Source organism: Balaenoptera physalus (assembly GCF_965194825.1).
Source record: "Balaenoptera physalus genome assembly, chromosome: 3".
NCBI lineage: Eukaryota > Metazoa > Chordata > Mammalia > Artiodactyla > Balaenopteridae > Balaenoptera > Balaenoptera physalus.
The window spans coordinates 64,849,277-64,867,702 of NC_138890.1; the positions used below are offsets into that span (position 1 = coordinate 64,849,277).

General features: G+C 51.5%; 1 protein-coding gene across 3 annotated transcripts in view; it reads right to left on the minus strand.

The window, feature by feature from the left end:
• The window catches only part of LOC309657401 (uncharacterized protein), a 239,571-nt gene that overhangs the window by 154,756 nt on the left and 66,389 nt on the right, over positions 1–18,426 (minus strand). For all 3 annotated transcript variants that reach the window (XR_014261784.1, XR_014261785.1, XM_082454803.1), the window contains exon 2: positions 10,227–10,432. Coding sequence is in view for 1 of the 3 variants with exons in the window: in XM_082454803.1 (XP_082310929.1) it covers positions 10,227–10,432 (206 nt within the window). In the remaining 2 variants the exon portion in view is untranslated. The remainder of the gene's footprint in view (positions 1–10,226; positions 10,433–18,426) is intronic.

Genomic DNA, 18,426 nt, shown 5'->3' on the forward strand with positions numbered 1-18,426 from the left:
GACATTCTGGGCATTCTCCATCACCACCATCAACCCCAGCCTCATGTTCTGCCACCTCCTCTCTTCCACCCTCTCCCTCCAGCTGTTCACCAAACCCACCAGGTCCTTCCATAGGTCACGCTTTCCCCCAGCTGCTCAAGGGGAGAGCTCAAGGGCATGTTTCTGTACTAACTTCAGATCCAGTTGTATGACCTTGGGCAAGTCGTTTGCCCTCCTCTGTCCCCTGACCGAGAAAAGGCAGGTAGCAGCACAGTGACAAGCAAGAAACAAGAGCATGTGTGCTGCAAGCTCAGCACCACTCATGGTCCAGGGGTTTGCTCAAAACCACTCTCACCCCCTGCTCTGCCAATAGAAATTCTCCCGTGCTTCAGGGTTCAACCTCCTTGGTGCAGCCAGACCAGTGAGCTCAGCTGAATGCTCCTGTTCCCTACCAGCAGCCCACTGCTGGTGACCATGGCTCTGTGACATAAGACCAAAGCCCCCTTTGAGAGCAGGGCAGGCAGCCTGGGGGCATCGGGGAGGTTTACGCACAGGTCCAGTGAGAAGCAGTATTACGTGAGCGCGGAAGCTGCCAGGTCCTCTCTGTGTCCTTACCCACAGATCAGGGAAATAAGCGCTCCCTCCCTTTCTATGACCCCCTTCCTCCGGATAAGGAAGTTCCCTCCTTCTTCCTCACAGGCACCTGCCCAACAGTGGCAGGAAGCAGAGGTACGCAGTGGGCAAGTGGCCTCATGTGAACTCAGGGTGAATCAGTCTCGGGGCTCACCTCCAGCTGCCAGCCCAATTGTATAGGTGAGGAAAACTTCTAGAAGACGGCACACCCACCACCCAGGCTGGATGCCACTGGTTGGCCAGCTCTTCTCTCTGTGGGAAAGGCAATGCCACACTCACCACTTGTGCCCTGCCAGCCTTGGACAGGGCACTGACCAAGTTGTGAGGCGTTCCTCTCACTGAGCCTTCCCAGGAAGGTCAAGAGCCAAGCTGGGTTGTGCCCTCCTGGTTTCCTGGCAGAACTCAGGGTAGGTCGAGGGGTCACCTCCACTTCTCTGTGAAGAGCTCAGCAGATCCCCAGCAGATGGTTATCAGATGTTATTACTCATCACTTACTAGCTGTGGCCTTGGGTGAGTGAGTTCAACTCCGTGGGCCTTGGTTTCCTCCTCTGCAAAGTGGGAGCGATAATAGTACTGCCTCCTGAGTGGTTATAAGCAACCAAGTGCTTCAGGCACATAATAAGAGCTTAATAAGTTGGATCTATTATAATTTATTACCCCCATTTTACACAGGAAGAAAGGGAGTTTTAAAAGGGTCCCCAGATAGACACAATTTGTCCCGAGTCCCTGCAGGATCAAATCTGTAGAGGTAGCCCTATGATTGCGCGTAAGTCTGGAACCTTTGGAGAGAACAAGAAGCCCTATCCTTTGCCCCAGGCAAGGACAGCAGAACAGCGGTCACTGACGGTGACTGTTTGGAGCCAAGTGTTGCATCTTCTATCACAGGGATCCTTGTGACTGTAAAGGTTCAGCATGGCCCAGCTCAGACTCCACTCGTAAAGCGTAAATCACAGAATCTCAGGTTTACGAGGAACTTTAATGCCCATTCAGGTCCACTCCACAGGTGGGCACAGATCCCCTCAAAACCTAGGCCCGGACACAGCTTGAATACCTCCAGTGATGGGAAACTCTGTACCTGCAGAGGCCAGGCATTCCACTGCAGATGCACGTGAGGAGAGGGGAACGGGAAATAAACAAAGGGGCCAGAGGAGCCTGGGCGCTGAAGGCCAATGTTGCCAACTTCTCAGATGAGCCTGAGGTATGTCCAGCCTCCAACCTCCAGGCCACTGCCCTCTGCCAGAGGAGTCCCGTTCTCTAGGAATTGAGGGCACCTCCCAGAAGCCAGGCTTGAGTGGGTAGATGTGGAAACAGGCCGAGGCACACACCAGTGGGTTCCACCCCACCAGGCAACAGGAAAGAGAAAAGAGTGGCCCCAGGCCGGGCCCAGCAGCAATAGCTGCCTGCCAGAAAGATCCGAATGCCCAGATAATGAGCCAAATTCTTCTTCCAGAGACACCAGCAAATGAAAGGAGCACAGGAAGCCCCGTGCCACAGGCGCAAACTATTTATACAAGTGTTAAAAATACATTTCAAAAGAAAGCAGGGAAGCCCGAGGAAACCCTCTGCCGCCCTCGGAAAATGATTTCTGAATACCACGTTAATTTGTTTTCTGAAAGGTGTTTGAAGTCTCTCCGTGTACCCCTTGGGCAACTTTAATTCCTCCTCCTAATCCCCTATTAAACCTGACGCTCACTAGCACAGTCCGCTTAGGGGATTAGGATTTTTATTCTTAATTATACAGATATATATTTGGGTCCATGTGCGTTCCTATGTTTTTATATAAATTTAAAAGGCACTGTCAGCCTCACTTCTCCTAAAGGCCCAAAATAGCCTGGGCTTCATTAAGGCACTACGGGGATTTAAAATGAAGTGTAAAGGGACAGAAGAGTATAGTTTTAAAAATCCATTTTCAAAGCCTTGTAACCTTACAGCCAGAGATGAATGGGTTCGTGGGAAAGTGTAAGAAGGAACACGTGAGGAGCTGAGCCTGAGAGGAGCAGGGTGAGGTGCGGGGCACCTGTGCCAATGCCTGGCAGAGCTGGAGGGACCCCCCCCACCCAGGCAACCAGCTGCACAGTCCCGGGAAACAGGAAGGCGCAGTGATCATTGCCAGCATCATCACCAGCAGCAAGTCCCTCTTCTTAAACACCTACTACGTGCCAACTCTTGTATTCAACTCTTGGCACACTTCACCTCATTAAACCCAGCAGCCCTCTCAGGAGGGTGCCGCAATGATCCCTGGTTTTCAGATAAGGAAACTGAAGCATGGAAAGGTCAGGTGACTTCCCTAAGGTCCCACTGAAGAAATGGTACGGAAAAAATAATATATTAATGACGATGATCATGATGATATTAATTGAGTGCCGGTAACATGCCAGGCACAGTTTTATGTGCATTATCTCATTTAACCCTCACCAAATGCCAGTGAGATACGTCCTGTTATTAACCTTATTTTACAGATGAGGAAACCAAGGCTCAGAGAGGCTAAAAAAAAAGCTGCCAAAGGTCACAGAACCAGTAAGGACCTCTGACTTGAACCCAGGTCAGTGAGACCTCAAGACCCAAGCCCTCAATTTCTCCTCTCTCACTCCACAAAGTAACGGTGTGCTCCCTAGCCACAGAGGACTTAAGGACAATGGCACAAGAGATGTGACAAGGCAGCATCCCTCCCACTGGTCCTGGAGGCCTAGTAACCAGGGGTCTGTCTAGGTTCTGGATCATCAGGGCCCCAGCAGCTGAGGTAATCTGGGAAGACTCCCTGGAGGAAGGGGCTAAGAGGTAGGCTGGGGAAGAATGGGCTGAAGCACAGAAGACAGTGGAAGTGGATAAAATGGGGCGCAAAGGTAAGAAAGGAGGAGTATGCTCAGAGGCACGTGGCTGGAGACCTTAGGATTCAGATAAGGCAGAAGGATGGGGAGAGATGTCTGGTCTGGGGACAGACATCTAGCGGTCACAGAACCATAGGGATCCTTCCACCAAATCTACCCTCCCTGCCTTCCTTCCAGCGACCGGGCATGAAGAAAGCATCCCTGCTCCTATTCAAGGCCAGCTCCTGCCTTCAACACCAAGTCCCACCTCCTGAACACTCCCAAAGACATTGCTCCTGCCGACTGCCGCTCTCTGGGGATCATTAAACTTCCGCTTTCTCCTGCATCATTCACATCAGCATACAAATGTGCTCTATTTTTTCCTATGTCTCAGGAAACCCTGCCTTGACCCCCACATCCCTCTCAAGGTGCCACCCCGTTTCACTGCTGCCCATTTTAGCAAAACACCTCGAGAGCTGTGGGGGAATCGGATAGATCTGTCTCCTCCCACAGCTCCCCGGTGGACTGGCTCTCACCAGGTCACCAACAGCTCGGGTGGTCAAAGGCCACCCTCAGCAGACTTTCCCTCCCACCCGTCTGGCTGTACCTTCCCCACCGCCCTGGCTGGTGCCTCCCGCATCTACGACTGCCCTGTCCCTAGCCTCTGAGCCCTCTTCTCTTCTCTCTCTCCACCCACCAGCTCATCCAGTCCTGTGGCGCTAAATTCCACACCCATGATGCAAAAACCTCTATGTCCAGCCCCGCCCCTCCTCTCAGCGCCACACGCCTGACGGCAAACTCGATGTCATCACTTGTATGTCTAAGAGGCCTCTCAAACTTAACAGGTCCCAAACTGCACTCCTGATTCCCACTCCCCCAGACCTGCCTTCCTCTGCTCCTCCCCCACCTCAGCAAACGGCTGTCGGGCTGAGGCAAAGAGGGAAGTTAGGCGTAACTCTCGGCTTGAGCAGCTCTGTGGACGGAGTGCCAATCCATCAGAAAACCCTCTTGACTATACCCCCAGCACATACCTGGAGCCACCCACGTGTCTCCATCCCCACCGTGCCCCGCCAGCCTACGCCGTCACCATTTTGCACCTGGACTCCTGCACTAGCCTAACTGACCTCCCGTCTTCACCTCTGCTCCCTACAATCCACTGTCCATTCAGTGGTCAAAGGGATCTTTTTAAAACACAAATCCAATCAAGTCATCACCACCACCACCGCTCCAGCTTCCCACTGTACTTGGAATTATACCCAAACTCCTAGACATTGCCCCATACAGCCGCATAGGATCTGAGCTCTATCTCACCCGTATCATCCTTTAGCACTCCCTTCTGGATTCCTACATCCAGCTGTATTGCCCATTCTGCATCTTCAACACACCAGTCTTGTTCAACCCCAGGGCCTTTGCACTCGCAGTTTCATCTGCCTGTAATGCTTCCCCCTGATTTTCTCACAGCTGATCCCTTGTCATGCAGATCTCAGCCAAACTGTCACCTCCATGGGGAAGCTGTCCCTGACCACCCAGTTTAAAAGAGTTGTCCATCACATCACCCATTTTTAATGCTTTACGGTATACTTGTCACCCCCGACAATTTCCTTGTTCATTAATATATGTGTGCTATCAGTGTCTCTCACCAGAGTGGGAGCCCCAGGAGGCAGGGACCTCATCTGTCATGCTTTCTGCTGTGCCCCCAGCATCCAGCACAGCACCTGGCTCAGCCTTGATGCTCAGTCACCATGACATGAGTGACTGTGTCCTCCCATCTCTTCAGCCCTCCTCCTATCACCCACCCAACCTCCCCCAAGACCCTGGCCTTTCCCACAAGGCCCACTGTCCACATGTTGAAGGTCAGTGTCCTGATTACATCAGAGCTTAGGGGTGGGGGTGAAGGGGAGTGGGAATCACAGTGACTGTCTTTACCCCCCTGAGCCTCAGCCGCCACTCCCACCTCCGCACTGCCCAGGCTGCCCTGGGCCACGCCTGCCCTGGCCTGAGGACGAAATGCCGAGGAGGCAGCCCTGTGCTCTGGAGCACCAGCTCTGCAGGAAGACAGCCAGGGCTCAAATCCTGGCTCCCCACTTTTGGCCAAGGGACCTGAGCAGGTCTCTTCACCTCTCTGAAAACAGTGAAAAGATCAGTGGTTGCCAGGGGGTGGGGGAAGGGAGGGATGAACAGGTGGATCACAGAGGATCTTTAAGGCAGTGAAACGACTCTGTCTGATACTATAATGGTAGATACATATCATTAAACATTTATCCAAACCCATACAATGTACAGCAATAAGAGTGGACCCCGACATAAACTACAGACTCTGGGTGATCATGATGTGTCAACGTAGGTTAATCAATGATAACAAATGTGCCACTCTGGTGGGGGAGTAAATGGAAACTCTCTTTACCTCCCCCTCAATTTTGCTGTGAACCTAAAACTGCTCTATTAAAATGAAAGCTATTAAAAACTTAAAAAGTTGTAAAACCCCAGCACCAAGCCTGGTGCCCAGAGTTCCCTTCTGATATGTATCTGGCAGAATGTGACTATGCCTCTTTATGCCTTCAGTCTACCAAGTAGCTAGACACAGCCCTGATGCTGCAAATTTATTGTGCCATAGGTAAAACATTAAGCCATGCTTAACACCCACAAAGTCTGAGTTCTAATGATAGCCACACTGACAAACTTATGGTCCATTCAGCCCCTCACTGCCAGACAAAAATGTAGGGACCGAGCTCTGCAGCCTCGTTACCTGGGCCACAGGGAATCGTCCAGCTCAGGATAATCCATAGGGTATGCGTTGGTCCTCGGAGTTGCACCAAGACGTCTTGGCCTGAATGCCCTTCCCAGCAACCTACGCCATCAACACCAGCCCAACCCACTCCCATGGTGTTTCCAGGCCACAAAAGCACTTGCTCACATCACCAGCACCCCGCCCACCCCCCAGCCTCTAAGCAGCCCAGGAAGGAAAAGAGAGTGTGGACTACTGGCCCCTCTATGCACATAGGGACACTAATACCCAAAGACATGTAGAACTCGGCCCCAGGGCCACACAGAGAGTGAGGGACAAGAAATCTGGAAATCCAATAGTCTGACTCCTGTTTCCTTGTTCTTTCAACCCCTCTGTCCTGAGTGGCTTAAAAAAAAAAAAAATAGGGATGGACTTATTATCATCAATACTCCTTTTGTATCTCTATTAGTAACAACAAAAATTCAAATTCCTCATTCTTGCCTAGACTCCACAAAGTGCCATCTTTACAATTGTTTTCAATTCCATTTTATGATGTGGGCTTCACCATAAGCCTATCAGGTTGGTACCAGCTTTCACATCTCACAGATTCTGAACCAAGGCCCAGCAAGGTTTCTGGCTGGCCCAAGGTCACACGGAGCATCAGAGGTGGGGGCCGCGTCGCCTCCCACGCCAGTGCTCCGTGCTCTCCACCCACCACCTCCCACACCTAAACAAAACTCCCACTCCGGGTCCCTGGAGACCCACAGCTCCTCACCAACTACCTGCTGTTGGAGGTGTCACTCTGTCCCCCGCTCCTATGCCTCTCATCTTGTTGACCTCAGCCCACTGTCTCTGAGGTAACAGAGTCCATGTTCCTGGACAATGGAGCCTCTGGAATCCCCACCAATGTACCCAAATATACCTGCCAAGCATCACCACCATCAGATCATCCTCCACCTCCGCCAAGAGCACAGCTAATGACGCCTCCCAACTAGTTGGGGCATCAGCCGCAAAACAAAGTCCTGAGAATGGGCCAGACAGTGCAAGGAAGTGGCCAATGGACAAAATGTACAGACCCCAGAGTTCTGGGCGGGCCTGGGCTCACCTCAGCATTATCCATCCATCTATCACCTATCCACAGCAGCCAGCACCTCAACCTGTTCATTTCCGCAGAGGCCGGTCTAGCTCGGAAGCCTCACCAAGCCCAAGTTTTACCCCAGGCACTTTAGCCTGGGCAGCACAGGCAGATAACCCCCATTTTCAGGTATGCCTGTGGTCACTGATCAAGGGCAAGCCCTTGGGAAACCTTCTTGCTTCTCTGCGATGTCCAGCAGACAAGCCTAACCCATGTGGGAAATGCACAGACAATGGTACATGGCGCCATGGTTCAGGAAGCTGACCTGGCCAAACGGCCTTGGGCAAGGGGACTGGGGGGAACTCAACAGAGAAGGGGCTGGTTCTCAGGGAGAGACCTGAGCTGACATTGGAGGGGTGGGACAAGGCATGGAGGTAAGAGTCTACAAATATTTGGAAGGTGCAAACACCCAGGAAGGGCAGCATGACCTTGCCAAGTAACCAAATGTTTTAAGATATCAGGCAAAACTCTGACCGTAATTCACTTCTTGTCTTTAACTGAAAGCCTCGCCAAGGATGGAGGAGGTGGCCAGACGTTGGATCCCCCGGCAGCACGGAGTGGACGTAGAATGTTGGTCAGCCAGCACCACCCTCACAGGACTCCCGGGGATGAGGACAATGCAGAGACCCACACCGATAGAATCTCCACATCATACTAGATGCTGGGCTTTTAGGGAGGGTGGGAGGAACTGTTCAGTGTGCCTCCCAGACATAGGGGACCCTCACCACAACACAATCTTCCTGGAGAGAGGCCAACCCCGACAAGCCTCCCGGAATCCCTGAGCTCCTCATACAGATGGCAAAAGCCAGGCCCAGAAAGGGTCGGGGACTTGCCCCGGTCACACCAGGCATGTGAGAGTCAGAAATACTCCTTCTCTCTCCCAATGCCTGGGGTAGCCCCCTGCCCCATCAGCAAGGCCTTTGCACTTTGTAGTTTTTCCCTGGGGCCCTGCCCAAGCTATTCAGCTTATTCCATAACAGCTGACAAGTGGCCTCCCAAGTATTTGCGACAAGTGCCCTTTGCTTCATCAATGAAGCTTTGCTGTAAAGGGTCTTCTCTTCCCTAAATATGGTCTCTCCATGGCTGACAGCACAGAGCAGAACGCACGCCCAGAGAAAGTACCGGAAAATGGGTATAAAATTACATAATAACGTCTGGTTCACACACAAAGTTCTCTCAACCATGGAGACCCACTGGGAAAAGTCGAGGCAAGATGACCAAAGGTTTGATAGGTCTTTTAAAGTTTTGTTTGGTCGAAATGTTTGCTCTTGTTTTAAAAACTTCTTTGTCGCAGATAAAATTGTTCTCTAATTTGGTCATACATTTGGATTTCATTATTTTCAGAATGTATTCCAGACATCTAAAATTAAACAGATGTCATCAACCCCGTTTAGACCTAAAGACTTGTAACCAAACGGTGACTTCAACCCCAGTGCAATACCGACTTGGAACACTGTGTTTTAGTCATTAAAAGTTTTAAAACTCTGCCCCATTTTTCTCATTTCCTATAATGAGATCTCTTCCCCCTCCTTAAAATACGCCAATTCTTCAAGGGTCAGTGGAAAGTCAAACCGGAGAGTAAAGCAAATTTAAATATGAAAAATGGAAGAGTGAAATATGAAATCCTTATCCACTGAAACCCTTACAGAGAAGCCGAACCTCGGCTTCATCACAGAGGAGGGAAAATGGTACGCGAGAGAGATAGACGTAGTGTGAGTGCAGGAAGGGGATTTGGCTTCTAAAGCCTGAATTGTTTTATCGTTCCTTTTCTGACAGGGATTAGGTTAGTGAGAATCCTCCAAGCCTGCTCAAGGCGTCCTGGGGACAGTTAAGAAGAAAAGACAATTCTTTCTCTCCTCCGAAACTCATCTCCGAGCTCGCCCCCAAATGAATTTGTTAAACGGCATAACCAGGTCGGAGGAAAGTGCCTGTGTGAGACGCCCAGAATTCACAAGCAGGGGTACCTGGCCGTTGGGACGTGCCTGAGCAGTGGGGGAGGGTTATCTGGATCTGGGGTTTGGACGTCACATTTGGGGTCTGGCCTACTGGGCCACATAACGTCTTCGTTACGTCAATTTCTTAAGCAAAATGGAAAGAATAAAATTAGAGAAGGGGATGAGAGAGGTCCAGAGAACAGAGAGGACCTTCGCCTCTCCCGTGGTACCTCCACGCGCCCTGTTCTGAATGGGGAGGCGGGGCCCCAGCAAGCGGGCCTCCGCCCCTAAGCCCAGTCCCCGCCCCCCACCCCGGCCACGATACAGAGCTGGTGTCTCAACCGGGCCTGCTGCCCTCGGGAGCCCATGCCAAACATCGCACTGCCCACTCACCGCCCCACGCCTCAATTCAGCTCAGGCCCCATTTGGCACGCCCTTCCTTCCCGGGCCACGTGCCTGCACGGGACCCAACACTGGAAAGAGCGGGGAGAGAGGGCGGGAGGGCTCTGAGCCACTCGCCTAAGCTTCCTGATGCAGCGCAGACTCCCCAGGCCCCTCCCCGCCCCACAGAATCACTCTCTGTCCTCACTGCTCTGCCTGGGGCACCTCTGGGCAACGAGATGGGAAAGGAACCTGCTTCTAAAGAGAGGACGGCACGTCCTGGGGCTCCTGGCCCCAGGTACCTGTTCCAGGGACGGTGCTCAGCCCCAGGCCTCAGGGAGGCACGTGGCCATTGATCTGCTTCCACGGGGGCTCGCAGAATCCTTGTTGGGGTCTGCCGTGGTCACCCCAGAGGGGAGGCGGCCAGACGAAGGAACACACACACAGAGCGCTCTGAGAGAGGACAAAGTCAAGGGCCTCCCGCGAGGCGGGCTGAAGAAAAATGTGATGCCTTTGAAACACACGAAGGACCCATTTTGGCCCTGAGTTGGACCCGTTCAGTATGTTCCAAACATAAGAAACCACCCAACACACCATCCCAAAGCCAGCTGTAAGTTCACAGATGCACTTACCCCTCAAGTCTCGGGCAAGTCAACCTCCCTGGGCCTTGATTCTCCCTTAGGCACCTCGCGGTTGATTTGTAAGGATTTGCTCTCCACGACTGGCAAACAGCTTCGCTGGCGATGTCAGCCTGGATAGAGTAGCCCTGGCTGGCTGTCTGTGGCGCTGTGCTCAGAAGGACTGCGTTCTCGGAGTTCATTGGTGATGTCTGCCTTAACTGTGGGAGGACAGAGGGGGACAGCATTTAGTTCTCTTATTTGCCAACCCAGAATCAACCCATCTTGTTTCACAGATGGGGAAACTGAGGCACGGGGAAGTAGATGAACTCATGCAAGAAGGTCATGCATGAGAATAGAAGATCAAGCATTAAAACATCTTCACACTGGAAAACTAGGATTTGCCAACTGGTCTATTTCAATCCTCAGAGTTCCCTGCATTTGAATAAAGTTAGACTTTTCAAAGCACCTCTAACCCATCTTCTTAGAGTGAGCACAACACACGTAAGTAGTGAATCAGGCAGGGGGAGACTGAGGTCAAACAGATGTAGGGACGCTGCAGCTTACACAGACAGCCAGTGACAAACCAGGACAAAACCCAGGCCAACCTGCCTGTCAGGTTGGCATTTTTTACCCACCAATACTGAGACACTGAAGCCAGAGGGTGTTATGCATCTGAGATGGGAGACCGGGGCGGATGCAGAAAGAGAATTAGCTCTTCAACTCACTGGGGAGTTTGTACACAGTAACAATTTATTTGTGGGAACCACTGAATACCTTTGACATCACTTCTGAGACTTGGAGGTAGAGTCAGCTAACTGAGAAGACACCGTTACCACCAGGGTCCTTGGACCCTACTCCAACAAAGACCTTTTGGCCAGCTAACGCCACTCATTTCTGTAGTAGGTAGCTAATAAAGCTCTCAGTACATACAGCAAACTGCAGTCATGAAAGGGACCAATTAGCTGGTAATTATTTGCTTTACCGAAGGATTGGTTTTTTCCACCCCAGGGTTCTTATAAACAGCGAGAGCCCTTCTACTAGCATTTGGGTATAATCCCATCCACAAAGACTCTGAGTACACCAGCCATTCAGAAGCACAAAGCTCCTCATAGGTCAGGACTTGACAACAATCCTGTGTAAAGCACCTGATGAACAGCTCCTGTCTGGTCTAAACACCAAACCTGTCCACAAAAATGATCTGGGTAGTAAAGGGAGCACGACCACGGAAAGGATGCCAAGGAAAGTAGGCCTGGGCTCTAAAACAATCCTGAAATGGCAGGCTGGGAACGCTCTGGTCCTTGTTGAACCTCAGAGATAAACACTCATCCCACAGGGTTGGATGGAGTCCCTACCAAGAGCCAGGCATGATGCTAGGCACAGGATGAAACAGGGAACTAAACCAACAAGAATCCTGCTCTCCTGGAGCTTATAATGTGGTGGCATGTCAAGACAGATGCCAAATAGCCATGCTCATGAATGCCTAACTGTAAACTCAGCTAGGGACTCTATAGGAAAGGAACTCTGGTCTAGGAGAGCTTTTAATAAAGGCACCTGAGCTGGCCTGAGGGTCGAGGAAGGCTTTGCTGGAAGTAACTGTTAAGTTGACATCTAAGGGATAAGTGACAGTTAACCAGGCAAACATGGGTAGGGCAGAAAGTGGTCCGGGAAGAGGCAAGAACATGTGTCAGGGCCCTGGGGTAGGAGGGAACATGGTATGTTTGAGGAACTGGGAGAGGCGGCCAAAGTAGATGAGGAGCAGAGAGCAAGGGGCAGCACGACAACAGACAAGGGCACCCAAAGGAATTTGGTCTTTATACAAAGGACAATGGGACACCACTGGAGGGCTTCAGCAGGTGAGTGCAAGGGTGTTTTGCAGAGATGGCTCTGGGCGCTGAGTGGAGAAAGGACTCAGGAGGGCCAGGTAAGAGTGGGAGGGCAGCTAGGGTGCTGCTGCCGCTGACCAGGTGAGAGACAAAGGCAGATGGACCAGAGTGGCAGCAGCGAAGGTGGACAGAAAAAGAGGGATTCAAGAGCTACAGGACATAAAGCTACCAAGACGTAGGGCTGGATCCCCCCGGGGGGCTAGAGAGAGGACCTGTCAGGGATGCCTCCTAGGTGTCCAGCTGTGTGAGTGGATGGACAGACACATCCCCTGAGATGAGGGAGCCTGGAGGAGTGGGTGTGCTGCGGTAGAAGGGTCAGAGTGAGTCTTATATTCCTTTGAGACAGCCACGTGGAAATACGGTGCATGCAGGAGAACACACGAGTCCCAAGGGAGGACATGGGCATGTACAGCAATGTGGTTCCTTTCCAAGGGCTGTCCAGGGACAAGTCCCAGGATATTACAGCTCTCTCTCCACGGCCCCTCTCACTTCCTCCTCCTGAACCTTCCTACACGGGAATTTCATACGGAGATTGCAAGATAGAGCTGCTTGCCACGGAAGTCAGACACCTTCTTACATAAGCAAAATTTCAGTCTTTTTTCCCTAAGGGAACAGCAAGAAAAAAAGAAGCTTCAAATCTGGCCGTGGGGATTAAGTGTAGACACTCAGGAGGACTTCCTGGCTCTGAGGGCGCGACACTGGAATGCAGTAGTAAGCAGGAGTCTGGGCTCTCCTTCCCCTGAGCTCTCTGAGATGGGGGTGGATTGCAGTCTCTTGAGGATGCCTGGAATACAGTCCTGCCAAGATGCAGGGGATTGGACCTGAGGAACCACCGAAGTTCCCTGGGACCAAGTGATTAAGTGCTAGTCACATGAACCCTGTTCACCTGGTAACGATCACTCCATTCATCAAGCATTCCCCACATGCAGAAACGGTGCCCAGGGGCTTTACCCTTATTCCTTCATTTGATCCTCACAACAATGCCCCTTGGTGAGCAGGACCCCATGTGAAAGATGCAGACACTGAGGCTCACAGAGGTTAGGTAACCCAACTGAAACCACACAGGAAATAAGGTACACTGCTGGGATTGGCACCCTTGACCATCACCGAAGCCCATACTTCTCCCTTCTCCTCAACCCCATCCCCGCTTTTATTAAAGAGCTCTTAGAAACATTACTAACATGGACTATGGACAGGGTAGAAACGATCTGTAACAACATTTCAATACAAACTGCATTATAAATATAACAAAAGTTATAACAAATATATTATACTACTGGACCCACAGAAGGAAAATTTGCTGTTCTTGACCAGAACAAAAAAAAACAGGGAGAGAAATCTGTAAGAAACAGAACCATGTAGAAAGAGACAAAAGATAAAACTCTGTACATATTTTAAAGGTATTTAATACATTTTGACAAAGGGCCTTTCAGAAACACTCTGGCCACGTGCACCAGCATTATACAAGGGTTCCTACCTCCCCAACCTCATAAGAAAGAAGTTTCTACTGATTTGTAAGAATTTGTATGTTATATCTGTATGATATATGATCATATATCGATCATATGATACAAATGTATTTCCCTGTTTGTGCTTTGTCTTTATGACGCTTTAGATTGCTTTCTAGAAATTCAACTTTAGTAACATAGTTGACAAAGTTGCTTAAATCTATAATTTAAAGCAAAAATCAAAGGATCCGTCACCTGGAAAGACATGTCTTTGCAGGATTTTAATTCTGTTCTCCGTGGTTGACAAGCCACCGTGTGTGATGAGTGACAGGAGAGGAACACTCCAAAGGGAAGTCAGGTCTGTCCCGCCCCTGGGGCTCAGTCAGAACGGTCACCCTCCCAGTGCACCAGCGTTCACTGGCCTCTGCCTCGGCCAGCACCTGCTGTCCTGCCTCCGGGGCCCTAGAGCCACCTGGCGCTGCTGGACTTTTGCTTGGGAGTCCCCATAGCCTCAGGTGGTAGCACAGCACCCAAACCAGAGGGTCGCACAGGAACCTAGCCGCACCCTTCCGGGGACCACACTCCCTCGATAGGCCTCCCCATGCTCACTCCATGCCTTTCCCTGACCCGGTTCCCTGTCATGAAGATACACACACGCATGCACAGCACATGTCTCCAAAACAGCAGCTGATCCGAATGGGACCATGTGACTCAGTCTGCTCACAGGCCTGACAATGCAGAGCAGGGAAACTGAGCCCCCCGCTTGCCCTCCACCCCCAAGTGGAAAGAGCGGGAGCCAACGGCATGGCACACCTGCAAAACACACTTTTCTTTCCCATCACCCTATATTGTGGGCAAGGGGCACTAGGGAAAAGCCGAGACGCACATGCCCCCCTGTCCCCAAATGGCTGCAGACGGGCCAGCCCTTCCACAGCACCCCCACACTTCCCTTTGTGTCACCCCAAGACAGCAGGCAGTTGCTGCAGAGGGACAAGACCCTCTAGGGAAGGAGCAGTGCCCTGGGGTGAGTCCCTCCCCACTGCCCCCCCCCAAGCTTTGCTGAAGCAGCTGCTCCTGATGGGACTTCAGAGCTTACAGTCGGAGAAGCTCTGTGGGTGATGGGTTCCAGTGCCCCAGAAAGAAGCTTCCCCAGGTCGGGGCTGGGGGACTCCGGTCACTAGTCTTCTTGGCTGAACCAAGGGCTGCTCTCTCTCAGAAACGGGGCCTCTGAAGCCCCCTTTTGACCCTGCAACTGTCTCCCTCCCCCTTCTCCATGCTGCCCAGCTATGCAAACACAGACATGTTTGGGGGAAGAATGGTGCTCATATTTAATAACCCTCAAATCTGGCTCCACATGTGGCTATTGTTAGGTAGATTTAAATAGCAATTACAGAGGTACCCCCTTCCTCCTCAGCAACAATCTAGGCCCTTAATCCAGCTAAGACCCAGAGAGTTTAGGGTTGAGCTCACCGAGATGAAGGTACCAGCTTAAGCAGTGCCTGCTCCAGGCTGGGGAAGCTGCAACAGGACAACGGCTCTCCCCAGATTCATTCCTTCTTGCCAGCAAAAAAAAAAAAAAAAAGGAAGGTGGGGGGCAAAGAAGGGACTGCCTGGCTGAAGTCTCCATGATAATTCAGCTTCCAGAGGACTCACATGGAAAGTCTGCAGAAATGTTTGAGCTGAGAATTCAAAAAGAAAGGCAACATGGCCCCAGGGCAGCTGAAGCTCAGGCTGAGATGGGCCGTGAGGTCTCCCTCCTTCTAGAACCCTGTAGCCCCTGGTTCCCTTATCTCAACAGAGACAACCCAAATGCCTCAGCTTGGTATTCAAGGCTGCCCACTGTCTGACCAGAGTAGAAGAAAGTTTCCATAGGGGAAACATCACTGGGGAGATAGGAGGGGATGTGTTGGAAGAACCAGATGAGGAGCCTTGAGGGTGCCATTTGCATTTCCACCCCCTGAACCTTTGCTCCTGCCAGGTCGCCTGCCAGGAATCCCTCCCCTCCTATAAAGTCCAGCTTTAAGATCCCCACTGCTTCCCTGGACTCAGTCTTCCGTGTTCGCGCCCGTGCTGTCTGCACAGGCTTGAGGGGCTCATGGTGCAGACAGTTTATCCTCTGGGGACGGTATCCCCTACCCCAGTTGGGTAAGAGGCCCAGAAAGACAGAGGCTGTGACTTCCCTCTGCTGGCCTGGGCTGGCTCCATCAGGCCAATCCCTGCCCTCTGAAAACGAAGCCCTTTCTCCCTGTCCCAGTGTCAGGGGAGGGAGTAAGCTCCCCACCCCTGGAAGCCCTCCCACGGGGCTGGGAACCCCTTGCTGGGGAAGGTGAGGGACACCAGGTGATTCCCCAGTCCCTGTTGGCCCTGGAGGCCTACGACTGTCTGGTGAATCAACACCTCTCCAGCTACTCATCCTTTCAAGTTTGGATTTTCTCATCCAAGTTTTCTGACTATAATTTGGTTCTGCTGTATCACAAAACAATAATGAAAACCATTTGGTGTCAACTATCATCTTGGATAAAGGCCAATTTGTGTCTAAAGGGGTAAAGGGACTGCAGCCAGCATTTACTGAGGGCCTCATCCCTGACAGGCAGGCACCTTGCTGGGACTCACACGCTCCTTCCTGCAGAGTCTAAGAACAATGGCTTTGCGTAGCCCAGACCTGGATGTGAATCCCAGCTTCTCCACCCAATGGCTGTGTGACCCTGGGCAAGTTACTTCATTCTCTAATCCTTAATTTCGTCATCAGCAAAGTCACAATAACACTAATACCAAGTTGAGGGGATTGTCGTGATGACTGAATTAAATGAACTCATGCAGTCATTCTCTAAGTGTGGTCCTGGGACCAGCAGCCTGGAACTGGTTAGAAATGCAGATTCTCGGGCCCACCTTAGTCCTCCTGGATGGGATCCTCTGGAGGTGGGACTCAGCAACCTGCTTGCACAAACCCTCCGGTGATTGTGACGCACTCAAGGTGGAGCGTCACTGAGCTATGGGTGGAAGGTGCTTAATGACAAGCACCTGGCAAGCAAGCTGTAGTCACCACTGCAGGAATCGCCATCTGACTCCCTCCCCTCTCCCCTGCTGGACCCGAGGCTCAGGGAAGTTAAGTCAATTCTCCAAAATCAAACAGCTAGAACCTGCGCAACATGACTCTGGAGGCCGCAGCCTTCCCAGCACACACTAGTGTCTTCCATTTAAAGCCCGAATCCTAAAGCAAAATAAGTCCTGCCCGTGTTTTCCATGGTGGTAAGCAGAGGCTAGTATGGGTAACAGCTATAAACACTTTATGTAAACCTGCAAGGAAAGCAAAGAGCCTAAGAATAGGAAGGACCCTTCCAAAAACATGAGGATGCGGAGCCTCTGTGGCCAGAGGTGACTCCATTTATCCTCAGGAATAAAGGAGCTAGGATACACAAGCCGAGGGTTCTCCAGGACACAGCTGCTGGATGCACTCAGGAACACCCGAGCGCCTTCACGGCACTAGCAGTAGATATCTGAGCTGTGCAAGTCAAGGCACCTATCTCTTTAAGTACTTTTCAAACATTAAATGGAAAGTACAATTATCAGCTAGTCAAGAAACTTTACTTTCTCCCCAGGACTCAGTTTCTCCGCCTGCAAAGAGGGTGGGCAACAAGTGCTGTTTCCCCTTTACATCTGCAACGCGGGCTGCAACCTCTGTGCTTTCTGTGCCTTAGAGCAGACCTCCTCCTCCTCCCAAGGACCAGGCCTCCTCAGCTCACACCCCAGAGAGTCTGGGTGTGGCATGCACCTACTGTGAGGAGGGCACTGGACACATCTGCAGCGAGAGACCAAACGAGCCTGAGCCCCAGGCTGCAGGTGGAAAGTGGAGGGCTGGTTTCTGGGAAACCGTTTTGCAGAGAACTCACTGAAGCCACTACCCCTGTGGCTGCCCTGTTTCCCATCTCACCATGTCACCCCAAATTAAAGACCCATGTGGGGTCTTCTTTGCTTCCAGGAGACGGTCCAAACTAAATTTCACCTGCCCCAGCACTCAGCACAAGGCCTGGCAAGCACTAGGCTCCCAATAAATGCAACAAATGTACCAAAAGCACCTAAAGCAACATTCTCAGTCTACCGCATCCCCTGCCCCCATTAAACCTCCCTGCCTCAGCAGAGCCCGCTAAGCTCCTCTGCTGTCCAGACTGTCACAGGGCCTGTGATGCCACCCTGAGTTGTTCTTAGCTCACCTTCAACTCTCTACACTCCAGACACCTTGGTGTCTTTTAATTCCACAAGGAAACCAAGCTCTGCCCGACCTCAGGCCCTTTGCATATGCTAGTCTCTCTTCTGGAATGCTCTCCCCCCTATTCTTCACTTGGCAGATTCCCTCTCAGTCTTTAGGCCTCAGCTTAAAAGTCACCTCTTCAGAAAAGCCACTCGATCTAGACTAGGTCTCTCCTGTTACCCTACCTACCCTTTGTTTCTTTAATAGCACTCTTCACAACAGGCTGTTATTTTTTAGTCTCTTGTGTTTTGTCCGACTATGCTCCCCCTCCAATGAAATGTCAGTTCCAGTAAGTCGGGACCACCTCTTGCTCACCCCTGTCTTCCCAGTGCCTGGCACACTGTAGATGCAAAATAAATATTTTTAGAATGGGTAGGTGAATGAATGAGTTCCCAGAGAGAAAGACAAAAAAGCAATACTAATGATCTAAAATGAATGAGGAGAGAGACAGCATCCTTGGTTGCAGGAGGTGAGGGGTACAGGCAGGGCAGGCACCTGCCTCCTTCACACAGCCCGGCTGGGGGCAGACAAGACTGCCACGGTGGGTTCTGGGCCTGCAGCAGGTGGACAGAGAGTGGCACTGGAGAGCTCGCTATAGACTGATGGTGACATTCTGCCTTGTTACTAGCTAG